Source organism: Ascaphus truei, chromosome 1 (assembly GCF_040206685.1).
Source record: "Ascaphus truei isolate aAscTru1 chromosome 1, aAscTru1.hap1, whole genome shotgun sequence".
NCBI classification, from domain to species: Eukaryota; Metazoa; Chordata; class Amphibia; order Anura; family Ascaphidae; genus Ascaphus; species Ascaphus truei.
In genome coordinates, this window is record NC_134483.1 from 164,324,514 (window position 1) to 164,342,547 (window position 18,034).

Below are 18,034 nucleotides of genomic sequence, written 5' to 3' on the forward strand. Positions count from 1 at the left end.
GCCAACAGAGGTGGCTTACACATATTTGAAGCATACAGAGTATATAAATAATTACCATAAAGCGCAGAAGCCATCTCTTCCTCAGTGAACTCTGTAGAAGGAACAGAGCTGGCTGGAAGACACGTAGAGGTCTGGTCTATGGCTGTGGGCTTCATTGGCTTAAGCATCTCCCATTGCGCGACTCCAGATCTATGCTCAAGGCAAACTGTTCGAGCGCTAGCGGTGACACATTCGTTGACGACCTCAGCCTGGGGCATGCACTCCAAGTTAGCTTCTGATGGTAATAAAAGAACCACTTATTAGTTTTGTTAATCCACTGCACCAGGAATTCCCAAGTTCAGTTGACAAGGCGACTAAGAGATAGGTTTCATCTTGGCGACTATTACTTAAGATCTTCGGGCAGGGACTCCTTTTTCTAATGTTTTACGGGTATGTCTGAAGGGCTTATTCCTATTAGGTCTCCTATTATGTCACGTATATCACTGCTGTAAAGTGCTATGTATATGAATGGCGCTATACAAATAAAGGTATATATACATGATTAAGGCTAGGTAATTGGGTAAGTATGTGTTATTACAGAAATCCTGCTGTTAGTAGCCCTTAAGGACTGACGTAGGGTGTAGAACACTTTCCAGTCACAGTTAAAGAACTAAAGTAGTACAAAACATCATGGTTTTGATGGAAGGTTTTAGGAAGATTATACTTTGGCCTAAGTAAGGCATCATGTAAAAGAAGAAAGCAAATCTCCACAGAGCCTCTGACCCCTATAGTTGGCCACTGAAATAAAAAGGAAAATCAGAAAATACAAAAATGATGCAATGTCATGAAATGGACACCAAGGAATAAACAAACAGGAGGTAAGACAGCTCTTCTGCAAAATGCAATAAGACGTTTTTAATTATTAAACCAATATATAGAGTAGAACATATATTTGCTTTTATGGAAGAGCACTCTTGTGCAAAAAGTACAAAAGCAATGCATGGCTGTAATCTAATTTTAGATTTGGTGTAGCGTTCATGAAATGTGTCTGGAAAAGCTATCTTGAGCATTAGAATCCAGAATTACAGACCATGTTCCAAAATCAGCACAACATTGCAACATTTAGTGTGGTGAAAACTGCATCACAGTCCAAAATCTACTTGAAGGCCCACATTTCCTAAGCAGTCTTCTGCAATAAGACACCTTCCGGTGCTGGAACACACCAAAGCTATTTTTAGGCCTCGTAGGTGCCAAAACAGTCTGTAAAGGATATTTTCCCCTTTTATTATTATTATTATTATTATTTTTACACCTTTTGATAAAGCTGCCTGAACTATCTAGTAAACAGGCATAGGAGCAAATAGCTGCTGAGTAACTCCTGCGATGGTAGGGGCAGCCTGGCATGCTGGTTGCCCTTACTCGTCAAGTTGGGGACCAAGGTACCTGTCAAGATGGCCATCCTGCCACGTTGTTCTTTGTCACCATATAAAAACTGTTTATTCCTGTGTGTTTTACGGTGTGTATTTTGGTAGGCTTCATTGAGTGTTGGGCTCGTAACTCACTTAGCGAGGCCAGCACACAATGAATCAGTGGGCTAGTCTTTTGTTCAGGACTAGGTGCAGTGATTGGGAACACCGGGGAAGTGGGCAAGGGCGCTGACTCATGTCGGAGGAGAACGTACTGCAAGAGTGGAAGCAATGTTCGTTCCCAACAGTGAGGTGCCTATCTCAGCGGGAGGTATCAAGATGACATTTTCAAACTGACCAATGGCTCAAGCCGAAGGTCCTAGCCCCATCTGCTCGATTCCCATTGGTCAGTTTGAAAATGTCCACCAACCTTAAGACCAACCCTTTGGGTTGTCAATAACTCACGGCCGACTGATTGAGGCCTATTGATTGGTAGGCACCCAGTTTTCCAAGTTTTCAGATGGAGGCCAGAAAAGTATGTAAGCCGCTGCCGATCAGAGCTCCACTGTTCTCGAGGCGATCTTCCTGAGTCACTGGGATATTCTGACCAATCTGTTTTTGGCGCCTGAGGCACAGGGAGATGAAGTGACTTGCCCAAGGTCACAAGGAACCGACACTGGTAATTGAAACAGGTTCCACCGATTCAAACTCGGCATCATTGTTTACAGAGTCAGTGTCTTTACTCACTGAGCTGCTCCTTCTCACTTTAATCGTCTTGTCTCCAGTGACAACGCCATGTTAGAATGATTAGGCTATTCTCAATGGTCATTGAAAGACGTCTCCCTTGCTGCCACTTCACTCTGGCATTCCCTAACACGCACCATCAGACTCTCCCCCCAGCTTCCAGATATTTAACTACTCTCTGAAAACTCACCTTTTCAAGAAATCCTATGTGGCATACCCCTAACCTCCCCCCGTCCCCTCCAACTACTTTGGGGGCAGACGAGCACCGGGACCAATCGCCAGCTTATGTAACATCCCCCCAAAACCTTAATTGAATCAGTGGTCTGCTGGACCATACTCCAACCTGAGACACACTCCATCCTACATTGAGCAGCCACTTGACCTTGTTTTAACATTGCCCCTCATTCCCTCTAGATTGTAAACTCTTAGAGAAGGTAATGGGAGCCCTGCTGCTATCTGTTTGCCCTCACTTGTATGTAACGGTTTATGTAATATACATAACTCTGTTACCCATTGTATCGCACTACGGAACATGTTGACGCATTATAAATAAGACAATAATAATAATTTATGGCAGTTTAATAAGTTGAATATAGGTGATTGACAATTTTTTTAAAACAAATTAGATAATTAAAAGTATTTATATTTTAGTTTTTTTTTTAAATTACTTTTAAGGTCTCCAGATTAACCAAATGCATTGAAATAATTTTTACTATTGTAGCCCCCTTTCCCTAGGTCTATGGGAACTACACGGGCAACTACATGTGCTGCGGTACCTGTTGCTCACAGGAGGCCTAAGCCTCCACCTCTTGGAGCCTGGGTGAGCTCTTTCTCCTTGCGTGCAGCGCCTCCACCCATGAGGGATCCCAGCGTTGGTGGGATAACCCCTCACAGGAACCAATACACAGTGATGAATAATACACACCCAAGGTATATGACTAAGGTTTACTGAACACATGCAATAGCAGTTATAACTGTACCCACAGTGTACACCTAATGACCCAACACGTGGTGGTTCCCCCAAAGTACTGAGGGTGCTGTGGCACCAATACCCCTGGTGTCCTGTCCCAGCAAGTCCCACCCAAATGTGAGGTTGCGCTACCCCTGTGGATGTAGGTGCACGTTGGGTACCTGCCCGGGTACTCCAGTAACCAGGTGCTGCTTCGCGTAGTGGGTTGGAGCGGGTCCCACGCAGAGGGGCCTCCAACACAAATCCCCTCTCTCCTAAGGGGTCCAGGTCCGCCTCGTGAGCTGAGCTCCAGCCGGAGGGTCTCACCTGAATGTCTATGGATCCTGTGACCTGGTCCCAGGCCGCAGGGCACCGTGTGGCTATCTGGTCACTGGTGCAACAATATCAATAAAGGGAAGCATCCCTATCTGGGACCTTCCCCACAACACTCCTATTAGGGTGGCTCAGGGCCAAGCTGAGGCCTATGGGCAAGGTCTAGGCCTAGCCCAGGAAGCACTGCTCCCTGGATACTACCTTCTCCTTTGGATCCTCCATCAGGACTGGCGCGCCTCCTCCATGCACACGGTGGATTTCCCCCCTATGCTACAATCCCATTGTCTGGGATAGCCCCACGTGGGCAGTCCCTCCCTCTAAGGATTCTGGGACATTTAGTCCCCCACGGCTTCATGTGCAGAGCTAACCTACGATGGCCACCACACTCTTACTCTGCGTAAGTGCGCCTCGCATGCGCAACTCACAAAATGGCCGCCCCCACCTCCCGATCGCGCGGAGCTCCGTGGAACCACTAAACGCTGCCCCGCACCGGAGGCAGGGTAGGGGGACTCGGCTACACTATCTGTACCTAAAGGATTTGATAACATGTTGCACTGATTTTAATGTTTTGTTTGGCCAATGATGAATGTTTGGCAGAATTATTAGTCTGAAGAGATCGTGGGAAAGAACAATAACTATCAGGTGATATCTCAATGAAACGGACTAAGAAAATAGAAAGAGACTCATTTTTATACAAGAAGCAAATAAGTGACATTTTTACTATGGGGGGGGCGAGTGGAGGTATTGAAAGGAAGACAATTACAATGATATGTTGTGTACAGAAAAATAACTTATTTGCCTACTATGAGGAGACTGCACACTTAAGAACCGATTTGAATACAATATTGTTGAAATGCAATATTTCTATCCTGCCAAAATATAATATAAAAAATGTACTTCGGCTTTCCTTTATATAAAAAAAATGGGCAGGATTCCAGTGTTATCATCTATGATGTCATTCTCTATTAAAAAAAAACCCGAATAAAATAATTTTTGGAATTAACATCCCCCAAAGAGTTTTATAGGAATGAATATATATTACACCTGTTTGTTGCTAACAGAAATTACCGAAAGGGCAGATTTTCATGCGGGGTAAAGGCGCTTCCAAGCAAGTCAATCTCATGGACGTCCCTAACGTACGCAGTTTCCTATTCATCAATAGCATTATGCCAATAAGACTCAAACAAGAGCCTCCCCACAGAGGTGGCAAATAGTACAATAAGAGTATACAAAAATGCTTTAGACAGACACCAGGCTATTTATCCTAAATATCTAAGGCTTGTTTTATAGTCCTCGCTGCTGTGCGTGCTGGCGCGCGCCCAGCTTGCGCGTTTAGTTGTTAGGGTGCAAGCAAGTTGTGACACGCGCGGTTAGGGGGCGTGACTGACGTCACAGCGTTAGGCCGTACTGTGATTGGTTCGCGGCGTGGCATCAGCACGAAAATACAATTTTATTGTATTTTCCCTGGTCTGCCGCGCCACCGCTCATGGCCGTGCGCGCACGTCCCAAGTATACAAACGCCTGGCTAATACAGCCAATTATAATTGATGCGCGTGCGCACAGTAGCGCACGCACTATATTACACACCTAAGAAACCAAACTAACTATACTGGTCTGAGGTATCAAAGCAGATAGAAAAATGGCCAGACTAAGGCCCAGAGCCACAAAAGGGCGCCAAGCCTTAGCCCAGCTCCACTCCCATTAAAAGAAAAAAAAGCTTAGCACCCTTTTGTGGATATAGATCTATTTAGGCAAGTTGGTTCCCATCTAGCATCAATCTCTAGGTTTATCATTTTTGTATTTATACCTAGGATTCAGTCATTTAGTAGAAGAAATATCGTTTACTGAAAATATTTGTCAAATCTACTTTTTTGTTTTTGCGAGTCGCAATGATGTCAACAGCTCCCCTGCTGATCTAATTAGCCGAAGGCTCCAGGCTTCAACACATGGGTTGTGAGACGACAGAGAGAGAGAGACACAGAGAGAGAGACACAGAGAGAGACACAGAGAGAGAGACACAGAGAGAGAGACACAGAGAGAGAGACACAGAGAGAGAGACACAGAGAGAGACAGACAGACACAGAGAGAGACACAGACAGAGAGACAGATATATTTTACCTCCACTCTATGGCAGAAATAGAGAAGGTAGAGGACCAAAAATAGAGGTAATGTAATCCTGAAATAGTTGAAGTCTAAAATCCACTTTCTTGCCAGCTATACAGGTATGAACGAAAAAAGAACAAGGCGCACAACGCACATAGTGAAGTACAGTATAAAAAGTTAATTTTACTAAAGAATAATAAGTTCTGCGTACATCAGAGTATATAAAATCAGGCAATGGATAAGTGGGGTTACCACACCACACCACCACTTATCCATTGCCTGATTTTATATACTCTGATGTACGCAGAACTTATTATTCTTTAGTAAAATTAACTTTTTCCGTTTCTCCAGTTCTAGGGGTGTCGAGCCACCCCCAAGAAATGTTTATTGCACATTGTATTCACGATTGTGTGTTATACCACATATTAGCTGCGCACTTTTGCTTTTTGTATCCTATACAGGTATGACAAGTCTATATCACAGTGCATTGATTTTCTACAATATTTTTCTTATTGAATAAATGATATAATAACATCCTGCAGTTCTTACTGTTCCTCTCAACCGCCTAACAGCGCCAGTAAATATCCTTTTGGGCAGCAAATTCAGGTTTCCCAGTCATAGCGACTGATTTTTATTTTCTGTTCCACGGGAGAGGAAATGAAATTGCAGTGACTGAGAGGCTGAGGAGTTTGCCAAAGCACAGACCTGCCCAGTGCTGCTGTACAACCCCGATACATCTGATAACGCCACGAAGGAAGGAAACTCCACGGGAGTGTCCAGTGAAACGGAGGGGCTCTGCACGGCTGCATGGCACTACTTGGCAAAACCAAGTACTGTACCAGATCGTTAAGGCAGTGGGACAGGTGGTGTGAATTGCGCACACACGCACACACACACACACACAAACCAACACACACAAACCATGATCAATTTTACATAACCACTATGCAAGTTCTATAAACTAAAAAAATCTGCCCTTCTCCGCCTCCCTTCCCCCCCAAAAGAAAACGTAATGTGTGGTACATTTTAAAGCAGCAACGTACCAAAGTCACCAAGCAAAAAATACAGTATATTTTATATATATATATATATATATATATATATATATATATATATACATATACAGTGTTCGACAAACCTATACATTTGCTCGCCCCGGGCGAGTGGATTTAACCCCCGGGCGAGTAAATATTGGCCCAAGCAGCATACGAGTCTACTAGGTGGCGAGTAGATTTTTTTGTGTGGCGAGTAGATTTTTTGGTGATTTGTCAACCACTGTGTGTGTATATATATATATATATATATATATATATATATATATATATATATATATATATATATATATATATATATATTCAAAAAATAAATAGATGAAACCGTTCTGTGGCTAACGAAATGCTTTTATTTGTGCGAGCTTTCGAGATACACTTATCTCTTCTTCCGGCGATGTTACAATGAAAGAGATCGCCGGAAGAAGAGATCAGTGTATCTCGAAAGCTCGCACAAATAAAAGCATTTCGTTAGCCACAGAACGGTATCGTCTATTTATTTTTTGATTATTGAAGCTCGGCTAACACGATACTGATACCTCTACATGTATATGTATATACACACACACACACACACACACACACACACACACACACACACACACACACACACACACACACACTTTATTTTAATGAATATTATATACCGTATATATTTATTATTCATTAAAATAAAGCTCTGCGTGCTATTGAAACCATAATACACACACGCACACATGGCTAAACCCAAAGATCAACATCCTGTTACAGAATCTTGATACTTGTCTGACTCCTTGTGGGCCACACAGGCCTTTTGTTTTGGGGGTGCTGCAGCTTTTAGAATGAGCACCTCCTTTATCCCAAGCCAATATACATCATACAGCTTATGGGGGGATAGAAAAATGGATATATATTGTCCTGTACCATATCCACTGGGGCTTAATCCTTGGTCGATTGCCTTTCTATTTACATCAGACCTATGCAGCAGAGGCCACGTTCTGCTCAGAATACATTGTTTTACACTGTGTGCAGGTCCCCTCCGGCCGGTTCACTTGTAGAAGTCTCTGTAATGGGAGAACCCAGTGGGTTCACAAGGAGCTGGCACTGTGTCCCTCGCCACCACAATGAGATAGAAGGGCTTCATTGTGCCTGTAAATGGTGCAGAGCTACAATGACTTTATCTCTATATTAGGTTGGCATGTTTGTATACGTGAGATTATTTGCAAGAAGAACTGGAAAAAAACAACAACAACGAGGGCTTGTTAGACACAAATAACTTGGGCATCTGTTTATTCCTTCTGAAAGGTGGTTCAGCGCTTTTGTTTTCATTCGAGAACCAATTCACCACCCTGCAACCAGGGGCTTAATTTGGAGCTTGTTTGGTACATTAATGCACTTCAGTTCTTATCCTCTGTTAGAAATAGGATGAGGTAATGACTGGAAATATTCCAAACAACTGACGCATTTTTTCAGGGTCACGGGAGAAAAGCCCTGACCTGTCAGACCTCACCAGGCTGCTGCTCTCGACTGGGATATAACGTTCACACCGGTTGAAGTTTTAGTTTTGCAGCATTTCAAGAAACAAAAACCTGCAGCTTGAATTTAAATGAATTATGTTGCAATCGCGTAATCCTATGCGTTCAATCCATCAACCTGCATTTTATGGCCGCATACAGTGAACAGGTTGGATAGAAATATTTGCCATTTAAGGTTGAAACACGTGTATTTAATCACTTTAGTGCCTGTATGATGTAGAGTTATATTCCGAGATCTGCCATGTTTATACCCCTCACATTGTACACTGTACATCATGGTATAACCCCGCCTCCCCCCCCGGGGGGCCTAGAACTGATCAAGACCATAGCTACAGTATGTTTTCACTGGTAACGAGAGAAAGTTCCCCGTATTGTTCCGATGTTGTCACTACACAAGTGCTCCTGTGTTCCCAGAGCCGGAAAGGCAGAGTAGGAGCATAGATGGTGTTAAATAAACAATCCCCATTACATTCCCGCTACATACCATAGCACATGGATTTTATAAGGTGGCTAGACCAATCAGAGCCAACGGTAGCCATTTTCTTTTTACCCTTCCCAACAAAATACAAAGCAGCTATCTCTAAACTAAAGGGCAACAGCATAAAAAGCTTAACGAAAAAGTTTAATCAAAAATAACTGCAAAGTGTACAGAGATATTTGCTAAAAGTTGACAATTTTTTTCGCTCTAAAATATAGCAAACGTATTTAGTGAAAGCATTTAATCTCTGTTATAACCAGTAGCACGGTGTTTATAGGTGACAGCAGTTTCAGTGTTTTGCATAATATGGATTAAATGTGCAAATGAGCGTCAATAATTGTATTTTTCCGCCAAAACGGCTGGCTTGGAGAATTTACTATTATTTACTATGGGGGTTGCCAGCACATATCAGGTGAAAGAACAGCAACAGGACAGCACTTTGGATGAAAGAGGAGTGAATAATAGCAGTAATAATACCATTGTAGCTGATTTAATTCGCTCTCGGAAAAGCATCCATTTGAATGTTATGCCCTGATGACAGCAGCAAAGTATCATTCAGCAGCAGAATGCCCTGAAAACCACTGTTGCCCTCTCCGGAACTAAAAAGATCACCTTATACAAACCAGTTTCTGTCCTTTAAAACCTTTGTAACCCTCCTTACCCGACTCTAAAGGAGGTCACATCAGATTAGTAATGTACAATGGCAGTGCTCAGCCTCTCAGGCGTTGTCAGGGTGCTGGGTAGGTGCAGGCTGGGCGTGGATAATAGTATGGAGAAAGAGATGGGTGCCAGCAACGTTTATAAAACAAAAAGGTGCTTTATTGACAAGCGTCTAAAAACACTTGACATGTACTGATATACAGTGCATCTGGACAGAACTCGTTGCAAACAATAGTATTTTTCTGGACTTCATCCCCTGGTAGGCCCCGCTCCTATTCAGGGGGGTGAAAGACTTAAGTATCCATTGAAAAAGATGTAATGGAAACAGTTTGCAAGGAGGTTAGGACGCAATGAGAACCTCCTGGATGCGCAGGTTCAATGTGAGCACAGGCTGCACTAATGGCAACCCTATGAGGGCAGTGGCAGTCAGGCTGTGGTAGGGGCAACCCTACGAGGCCAAGACAATTGGCAGCTCTCTCCCACAAACTTAGGTTTCCTGTTCTTTTAACAGGGGCTAGCTTAGAAGGGACACGTTACCAACTGCAAAACAATAAAAAGGATGACAGGACACATCTTACTACATATTCCTAATCACACAAACCTATTTACAGGACTCACAGTGAGGACCCCAGTCAGAACACTGAAGAAATAGAAATTATACTGTGCGCTACTATTTAACCCTAAAAATAAATACAGTGCAGTGACTAGAACCCTATAAAATACGTGGAACGTGATACCACAAAAACCACAGTGAAAGTAAAAGTAAAATATATTACATAACCGTGTAATTGATATGGGCGTCTGCTGCTATAAACACAGGGGGTGGCTCAGCTCCCCCCACACACTAAGAAATGGAAACAAAAGAAACAGCGCACAACGCCAAATAGTGAAGCAAGTAATACAAATATATTGGTAAAAAGGGTAATTAATCTGCGTACATCATATAGGAAAAAAAGTGCATTTAGTGTGCATCACACTGGTTACCACTCGGCAGCTGGTGCTTGCTTCTCTCAGCGGGAACAGCTGTGATGGCTCTGTAGCAGGATTCTTGTTGGGACTCCTCATCCGGCAGTTTGCAACTCCAAAGGGGGGTTTCCCTTCAAACAGCCAGTCTCCGCTGCAGGTAATAGCACTCGATAAGACCGCCAAAGATTTCAAATGTGCTGGAGCAGCTTGTATAGTTCAGCAGGCAAATTCTCTGCACACGGAGGTACACCCACAGCTTGTAGGAACACACTCAGCGTGCCACGCTGCCGCTCTGTCACGGACCGCTGCGTGATGACGTCACAGTCCTTGCAGCAGTGATGGGATCGGCAGGGAGATAATGAAGTCTCTAAACAGCCCTAATAGCACACAGGAGTGATAGTGGCAGGGCAAAGCCAATAGATGTAGCAATAATAATAATAAGGCAATAGGCATACAACATCCAACGCGTTTCGTAGAATTAACTACTTCTTCAGGGAATAATTAGGCCATTATATAAGACCTCCGGGTAATGGCCTAATTATTCCCTGAAGAAGTAGTTAATTCTACGAAACGCGTTGGATGTTGTATGCCTATTGCCTTATTATTATTATTGCTACATCTATTGGCTTTGCCCTGCCACTATCACTCCTGTGTGCTATTAGGGCTGTTTAGAGACTTCATTATCTCCCTGCCGATCCCATCACTGCTGCAAGGACTGTGACGTCATCACGCAGCGTTCTGTGACAGAGCGGCAGCGTGGCACGCTGAGTGTGTTCCTACAAGCTGTGGGTGTACCTCCGTGTGCAGAGAATTTGCCTGCTGAACTATACAAGCTGCCCCAGCACATTTGAAATCTTTGGCGGTCTTATCGAGTGCTATTACCTGCAGCGGAGACTGGCTGTTTGAAGGGAAACCCCCCTTTGGAGTTGCAAACTGCCGGATGAGGAGTCCCAACAAGAATCCTGCTACAGAGCCATCACAGCTGTTCCCGCTGAGAGAAGCAAGCACCAGCTGCCGAGTGGTAACCAGTGTGATACACACTAAATGCACTTTTTTTCCTATATGATGTACGCAGATTAATTACCCTTTTTACCAATATATTTGTATTACTTGCTTCACTATTTGGCGTTGTGCGCTGTTTCTTTTGTTTCCAGAACTCTGAAGAACCTGCTTCTAGAACATAAGGGGTGGCTAGATATACCCTTAAATTGACAATAATACAACACATGATGGGGTGGGGAGGGGGCCCACAGTTAGCCCCTTAATACAAGAGTGGGCTACACCCTAAAAAGAGGGATTCGGAAAAACCCAGAAGGGGTTATGTGGAGTTAGTGGCCTTACCAAGGTGTCACCGACATGTCATCTGAAAACATCCAAACGTCCCCGATATCCATTTAGAAACATACACATTTCAGAGTTTTTATCTCTGCTGTTATGTTGCAGAATAGTTTTATGTTTAGTGCAGAAGGAAGGAGTCACAGAGCTCCCCTGAATCCTGTGTGGGCTAAGCTGCAATATACACATTACTGCAGTGATCTTCCATTCGATTGCACGGGTTGTAGACATGAAACTGATATTTTGTCCTGCAGAGGTTTATAACAGCATTGACACTACTGGAGGACAAAGCCGGGGTCAGCCTATTGCAGCTCATGCGGCCAATAAAAAACTGCGATGTCAGAGAGATGTCACCACTCTTGCCAAACACGGGCATAAAAGAAAAAACGACAAATGTCTCTGGAATGGGGAGAAGGTGTTCCCTGGATATCAGAAGACCACAGATCAGCTCTACTAAAAGTTAAAAAAAAATATGGATGAGGTTTGGGGGTTCAGGATTGCTGCTTTAAGTAAGCACAAACATATTGAGAGTTAATTAAAGCAGCATTGCTTCCCCTTTCATACTATGCTACAGATATAGCCCGACTCATCTTCCTCGGAGTCGTAGCAAAAACAAAGCAAAAAATAATAATATTTCCCGCAAGTCCGAGAAAGGTGCAGCCACCGCTGCTGCACTGCGGAGAAGACTCACAGTCACAGTGTTTCTGGGGAAGCAGGACTGCAGCTAACCGTGGTCACAAGGGAAATGAGTCAGACTACATCTGTATATAAATGAGCATCATGATACTCTTATATTCCCCCCAATGCACATTTCCCAGAAGAGAATTTAACAAAATTATGCAGCTTTTGTTTTTAGGTCTGTTACACTGGTTTTGTACTGTATGTTGCCTTTTAATATCTCTAACTCAAAGACCATCTATCTCTACTAAGAATCTACATTGTTCATTTGGACTTTTCCAGACGCATTTCATTTCTCCTATTTACCATGTGCTCTAAATTGCTACTCCATTTATTTCAAATTACATTTATGAACCATGTTCAAGAACAATGTTCCCAGTTATCTGGATGCTATACTGTGTATTCCTTCCAGGAACCAAAGTGAACTAATGATAGTCGCATGTTTAGTTGTCTATTTCTGCATAAATAATTAAAAGGCGCAATCCATGCAATATCCTACGTGTTTAGTTTTTTTTAAATAAATCAGTTCTTAGTATTAGATAATAAAAAATATTACTTTTTTTATTTTTTATTCAACTCAATGCCATTTTTAATGAGTTTTAATATACAGATTAAGCCTCAGATTTCTTTAGAAGGTTTTTAACACTTTCCCAGCAGTGCAAGAACTTCGTAACACTTTCCTGTGTGTGATAATTTGTTGCCAATATTCCCAGCTGTTTGATCTGCAAAACTGTAACAATAGATAATGTTACCTCAGTAATATCAGGATACATTGTAGCTGCTGAGTTACACTGACTGAAGGATTGATTTGAAACTGAAACGCAGCCATTTAATTAACCTTGGGAAGCCAGATTTTGCAGAACGATTACGGGAGAACGAATCAATTAGCAGCTTAGGCAATTCGTTTTCAATAAAAAGGTAATCAAATGCTGCATATATTTAAAAATAATAAATACAATTTAAGCTGCTTGGATTGCCTCTAAAGCAGCAGTCGGTGCGGCTTGCATTTGAAATTGTTTAACTTACCCAGAGCTGATCTCGACCTCCGGGGACCCCACCAGTTTTCAATATTCAATGTGGTTTGTCCGCGAGGCAAGAATACTTGCCTGGTGGAGACGGCATAACCGCAGGATCAGGGCTCTTCCCGGCAGCCAATAATGCAGCAGCATCGGGACAGAACCGCTCGACTTTCAGTTTGTGAACCTGCTTAGTTGTAGTGGTGTCTCCTGAGATCAGAGGACCGCAGATCAGCGCTCAGAAAGCCCCAGGTAAGCTTAAAAAAAATTAATAATTTAACAAAACAAATTGCCGTTTTAAACTTGTAATGTTTGCATGGTGCTAATTAAGAGATTGCAGGGAGAGGTTTTGTCATCTTGATCTCATCAATTAGTCGTAAGAGTGTACATCACCAAATCTTTTGTTCTTTGCAAAGGGGTTACGATGCTAATCATTGCTCAAACAAACGTAAGCCTCTGATAACAAGAATCCTTTGGACAAATACAATTACTACTTCTTAGGAAATGAAATATAGTGACATATTTAAGGGGTCATTTAATTTATACAGTTTTTACCCAGGCATGACACCTATAAGTATGTTAATGTATTTTTTAAAGTTAGGCCCGGGCCATAGAGGGGGGGAGCCGTGCTGAGGCGAGCGGACGCTGAGGCTCGCCTGCAGAAGCTGGGCGATTTCATGCCCATACAGGCGAGCCAGCGTCCGCGATCGGAGGTGGGGGGAGACTGTAGGGAGGCGGGGCAGTGACGTCGCAGGGCCAATCGCCCGCGACGCACTGACGTCGACGTCACGGCGCCGTGACGTTGACGCAGCCCCACTATCATTGGAGGGTTTCAGCCGACAGCGCGCTGAAAAACAGCTTGGCGCTCGGCTGAAACCTCCAACTCCTCCGCACGCCTGCGGACGCTCGCGTGAGCCCCCTCTCAAGGCATCCTCATTGAGGATGCAGGGGCTCAGCGCGGAGCGTCCGCACGCCTCAGCACGGCCTGTCCTTCTATGGACACGGCCTTAGACTTGGGAGGGGTTTGCGTTCCCCTGGCTGCTCCGCTGTGTGATGTCACTGTGAGATCAGCTTGCACAGCCAGCATCTCCTTACACTTTATTGGATCTCTGATAAAGACAGGGTGATTAGGGTAAAGAAAATACTTATTTGACAAACGTGGCCAATTCAAAGGCCACCCAAAAAACCTCAAATGGCCAACTATGTGGGCTTGCACCTTAAAGCAATTCCCTTTATACGAGGCCTGTGAATTTTTGAGCTCCATTAGGAGTGAGGTTGGAGGTAAATGCTACTTTGGTTACCAAATACCGTCTCACAAACTCAGCAACGTAAGGGTTTCCGTACCATGCAGGGCTGCATCGCTCCTCAATGCACGTAACTAAAAGTTGGCAAGCAAGAGAGAATGCACCGCATTAGCAAAGCCAGTGAACATCTGGAATACAGCATTTGCCTTTCACCAAGACTTGGGTCCTGCTGCACTCACCAGCTCCTTACTTCCTCCCTAGTTGGCCCCAGTCCCTCCTCGCTGTGCACTGTGACGCGCCAGCCAGCAGAGGCTACAATAGGATTGTGATCCCGAGCGGCGACGCGTCTCATGGTGTGGCAGGGAGACAATGAGGAGGGGAGATCGCCGGCTGAAGGGTGGATTCTTCTCTCACTGCATAAGTTCTACATGTTTGTGTGAACGTCTATATGCGTGTGTGTTGCATTGAGAGGGCTAAAACAATATCAGCCAAGTCCCCTTATTGGTGGCAATATATCAGTCTGCCATGGTAGAAATTGCACCTGATCTATAAAAGGACAACATCCTATTGGCAGCAAAATTATTCTCGGATAATTCTGATGTTTGAACCAACTTGGCCGAACAGAGATTTTTTTATATGGGGCCCTGCAAAAGATACAATACATACTGTAAATACACACACGGACACACACACACACACACACACACACACACACACACACACACACACAGATCAAAAAATGTACATCATGACCGCGCCCCCATCATGGACCCGCCCACCCGGCCTGTTTTGGGCACGCCTCCGCGCCTAAAAATGGCTCCCTAAAAACTGCAGATCGTGGTGAAGTGCTGTGCACGCAACGCCAGGACGCAAGGCGGGCGCGCCGGCACGTGCAGCGGGGCCTTAGCCTAAACTTGCAACAGGAGTTCTTACAATAACCCCAAATAATAAAAAAATGCCACCACTCACCACTCTTGCCAAACACCGGCATAAAAGGAAAAACGACAAATGTCTCTGGAATGGGGAGAAGGTGTAGCAAAAACCAAGCAAAAAATAATAATATATCCGGCAAGTCCGAGGAAGGTGCAGGCACCGCTGCTGCACTGCGGAGAACACTCACACTCACAGTCCCAATCACAGTGTTTCTGGGGAAGCAGGACTGCAGCTAACCGTGGTCACAAGGGTAATGAGTCCGACTACATCTGTATATAAATGAGCACCATTATACTCTTATATTCCCCCCATTTCCCAGAAGAGAATTTAACAAAATGATGCTGCTTTATTTTTTTTAGGTCTGTTATACTGGTTTTGTACTGTATGGTGCTTTTAATATCTCTAACTCAAAGACTTCATCTAGCTCTACTAAGAATCGACATTGTTCATTTGGACTTTTCCAGACGCATTTCATTTCTCCTATTTACCATGTGCTCTAAATTGCTACTCCATTTATTTCAAATTACATTTATGAACCATGTTCAAGAACAATGTTCCCGGTTATCTGGATGCTATACTGTGTATTCCTTCCAGGAACCAAAGTGTACTAATGATAGTCGCATGTTTAGTTGTCTATTTCTGCATAAATAGTTTAAAGGCGCAATCCATGCAATATCCTACGTGTTTATTTTTTTTATTTTTTAAATAAATCAGTTCTTAGTATTAGATAATAAAAAAATACTACTACTTTTTTCTTTTTTTTTTTTAATTCAACGCAATGCCATTTTTTTAAATGAGTTTTAATATACAGATTAAGCCTCTGATTTTTTCAGAACAGGGCTGCACAACACGCGGCCCGCGGCCCGCCTGGCCTCTCTGTGCGGCCCTCGATGGGATTTAAAAAAAAAAAAAAAAAAAAACTAGGCCCGCTCCGCTCCCCCCTTCCCTGCTCCCAACGTGGGGCGGAAGGGCAAGCAACTCTCAGCTCCTCTGCGTGCCCGATTCCCCCCCCCCTGCTCCCAACGTGGGGCGGAAGGGCAAGCAACTCTCAGCTCCTCTGCGTGCCCGATTCCCCCCCCCCCCTGCTCCCAACGTGGGGCGGAAGGGCAAGCAACTCTCAGATCCTCTGCGTGCCCGATTCCCCCCCCCCCCTGCTCCCAACGTGGGGCGGAAGGGCAAGCAACTCTCAGATCCTCTGCGTGCCCGATTCCCCCCCCCCCCCCTGCTCCCAACGTGGGGCGGAAGGGCAAGCAACTCTCAGCTCCTCTGCGTGCCCGATTCCCCCCCCCCCTGCTCCCAACGTGGGGCGGAAGGGCAAGCAACTCTCAGCTCCTCTGCGTGCCCGATTCCCCCCCCCCTGCTCCCAACGTGGGGCGGAAGGGCAAGCAACTCTCAGCTCCTCTGCGTGCCCGATTCCCCCCCCCCTGCTCCCAACGTGGGGCGGAAGGGCAAGCAACTCTCAGCTCCTCTGCGTGCCCGATTCCCCCCCCCCTGCTCCCAACGTGGGGCGGAAGGGCAAGCAACTCTCAGCTCCTCTGCGTGCCCGATTCCCCCCCCCCCCTGCTCCCAACGTGGGGCGGAAGGGGAAGCAACATGCAGCTCCTCTGCGGGCCCGCTCCCCCCCCCCTGCGACGGCCCCCCTTCTTCCCCCCTCCTCTCCCTCCCCACTCCTCTCCCTCCCTGGTAAACCCTTGCGGCCGCATGCTGTCTGTGCCCTCTAGGAGCGCGCACCAGCAAACGCGTGCGCTTCCTGTAACCCCCCTAACCCCCCTTCCCCGCTCCAGCAGGGGAATGCGCTCCACCAGTCCCGCGACCCGGAACTTCAGGTTCTGTTAGTAGAGCGCGGTTCCCCCTGCTTCACCTGCCATCGCCGCCATCCACCACCTACTCTCCTCCTTTTGCCACCGTCGGCGGCAACAGAGTCTGCTACCGCCGCCAACATCATCTGGTAGGCATGGGGGGTGCTGACTTGGGGGGGGGGGGTATGCTGACTTGGGGGCAGGGGGTATGCTGCCTTGGGGGGGGGTATGCTGCCTTGGGGGGTGGTATGCTGCCTTGGGGGGGGGGTATGCTGCCTTGGGGGGGGGTATGCTGCCTTGGGGTGGGGGATGCTGCCTTGGGGGGGGTGCCTTGGGGTTGTGATGCTGCCTTGGGTGGGGGATGCTGCCTTGGGGTGGGGATGCTGCCTTGGGGTGGGGATGCTGCCTTGGGGTGGGGATGCTGCCTTGGGGTGGGGATGCTGCCTTGGGGTGGGGATGCTGCCTTGGGGGGGGGGATGCTGCCTTGGGGGGGGATGCTGCCTTGGGGTGGGGGATGCTGCCTTGGGGTGGGGGATGCTGCCTTGGGGTGGGTGATGCTGCCTTGGGGTGGGTGATGCTGCCTTGGGGTGGGGGATGCTGCCTTGGGGTGGGGGATGCTGCCTTGGGGTGGGGGATGCTGCCTTGGGGTGGGGGATGCTGCCTTGGGGTGGGGAGGATGCTGCTGACTTGGGGTGGGGGGGATGCTGCCTTGGGGTGGGGGGGATGCTGCCTTGGGGTGGGGATGCTGCTGACTTGGGGTGGGGGGGATGCTGCCTTGGGGTGGGGGATGCTGCCTTGGGGGGGGGGATGCTGCCTTGGGGGGATGCTGACTTGGGGGGGGGGGGGGA

The 18,034-nt window shown here is 45.9% G+C and overlaps 1 protein-coding gene across 6 annotated transcripts in view; it reads right to left on the reverse strand.

Moving 5' to 3' along the window:
- KANK1 (KN motif and ankyrin repeat domains 1) overlaps positions 1-18,034 on the reverse strand; it is a 209,803-nt gene that overhangs the window by 14,134 nt on the left and 177,635 nt on the right. For all 6 annotated transcript variants that reach the window (XM_075597386.1, XM_075597358.1, XM_075597406.1 and 3 more), the window contains one exon: positions 56-274. In XM_075597386.1, coding sequence (XP_075453501.1) covers positions 56-274 — 219 coding nt within the window. The remainder of the gene's footprint in view (positions 1-55; positions 275-18,034) is intronic.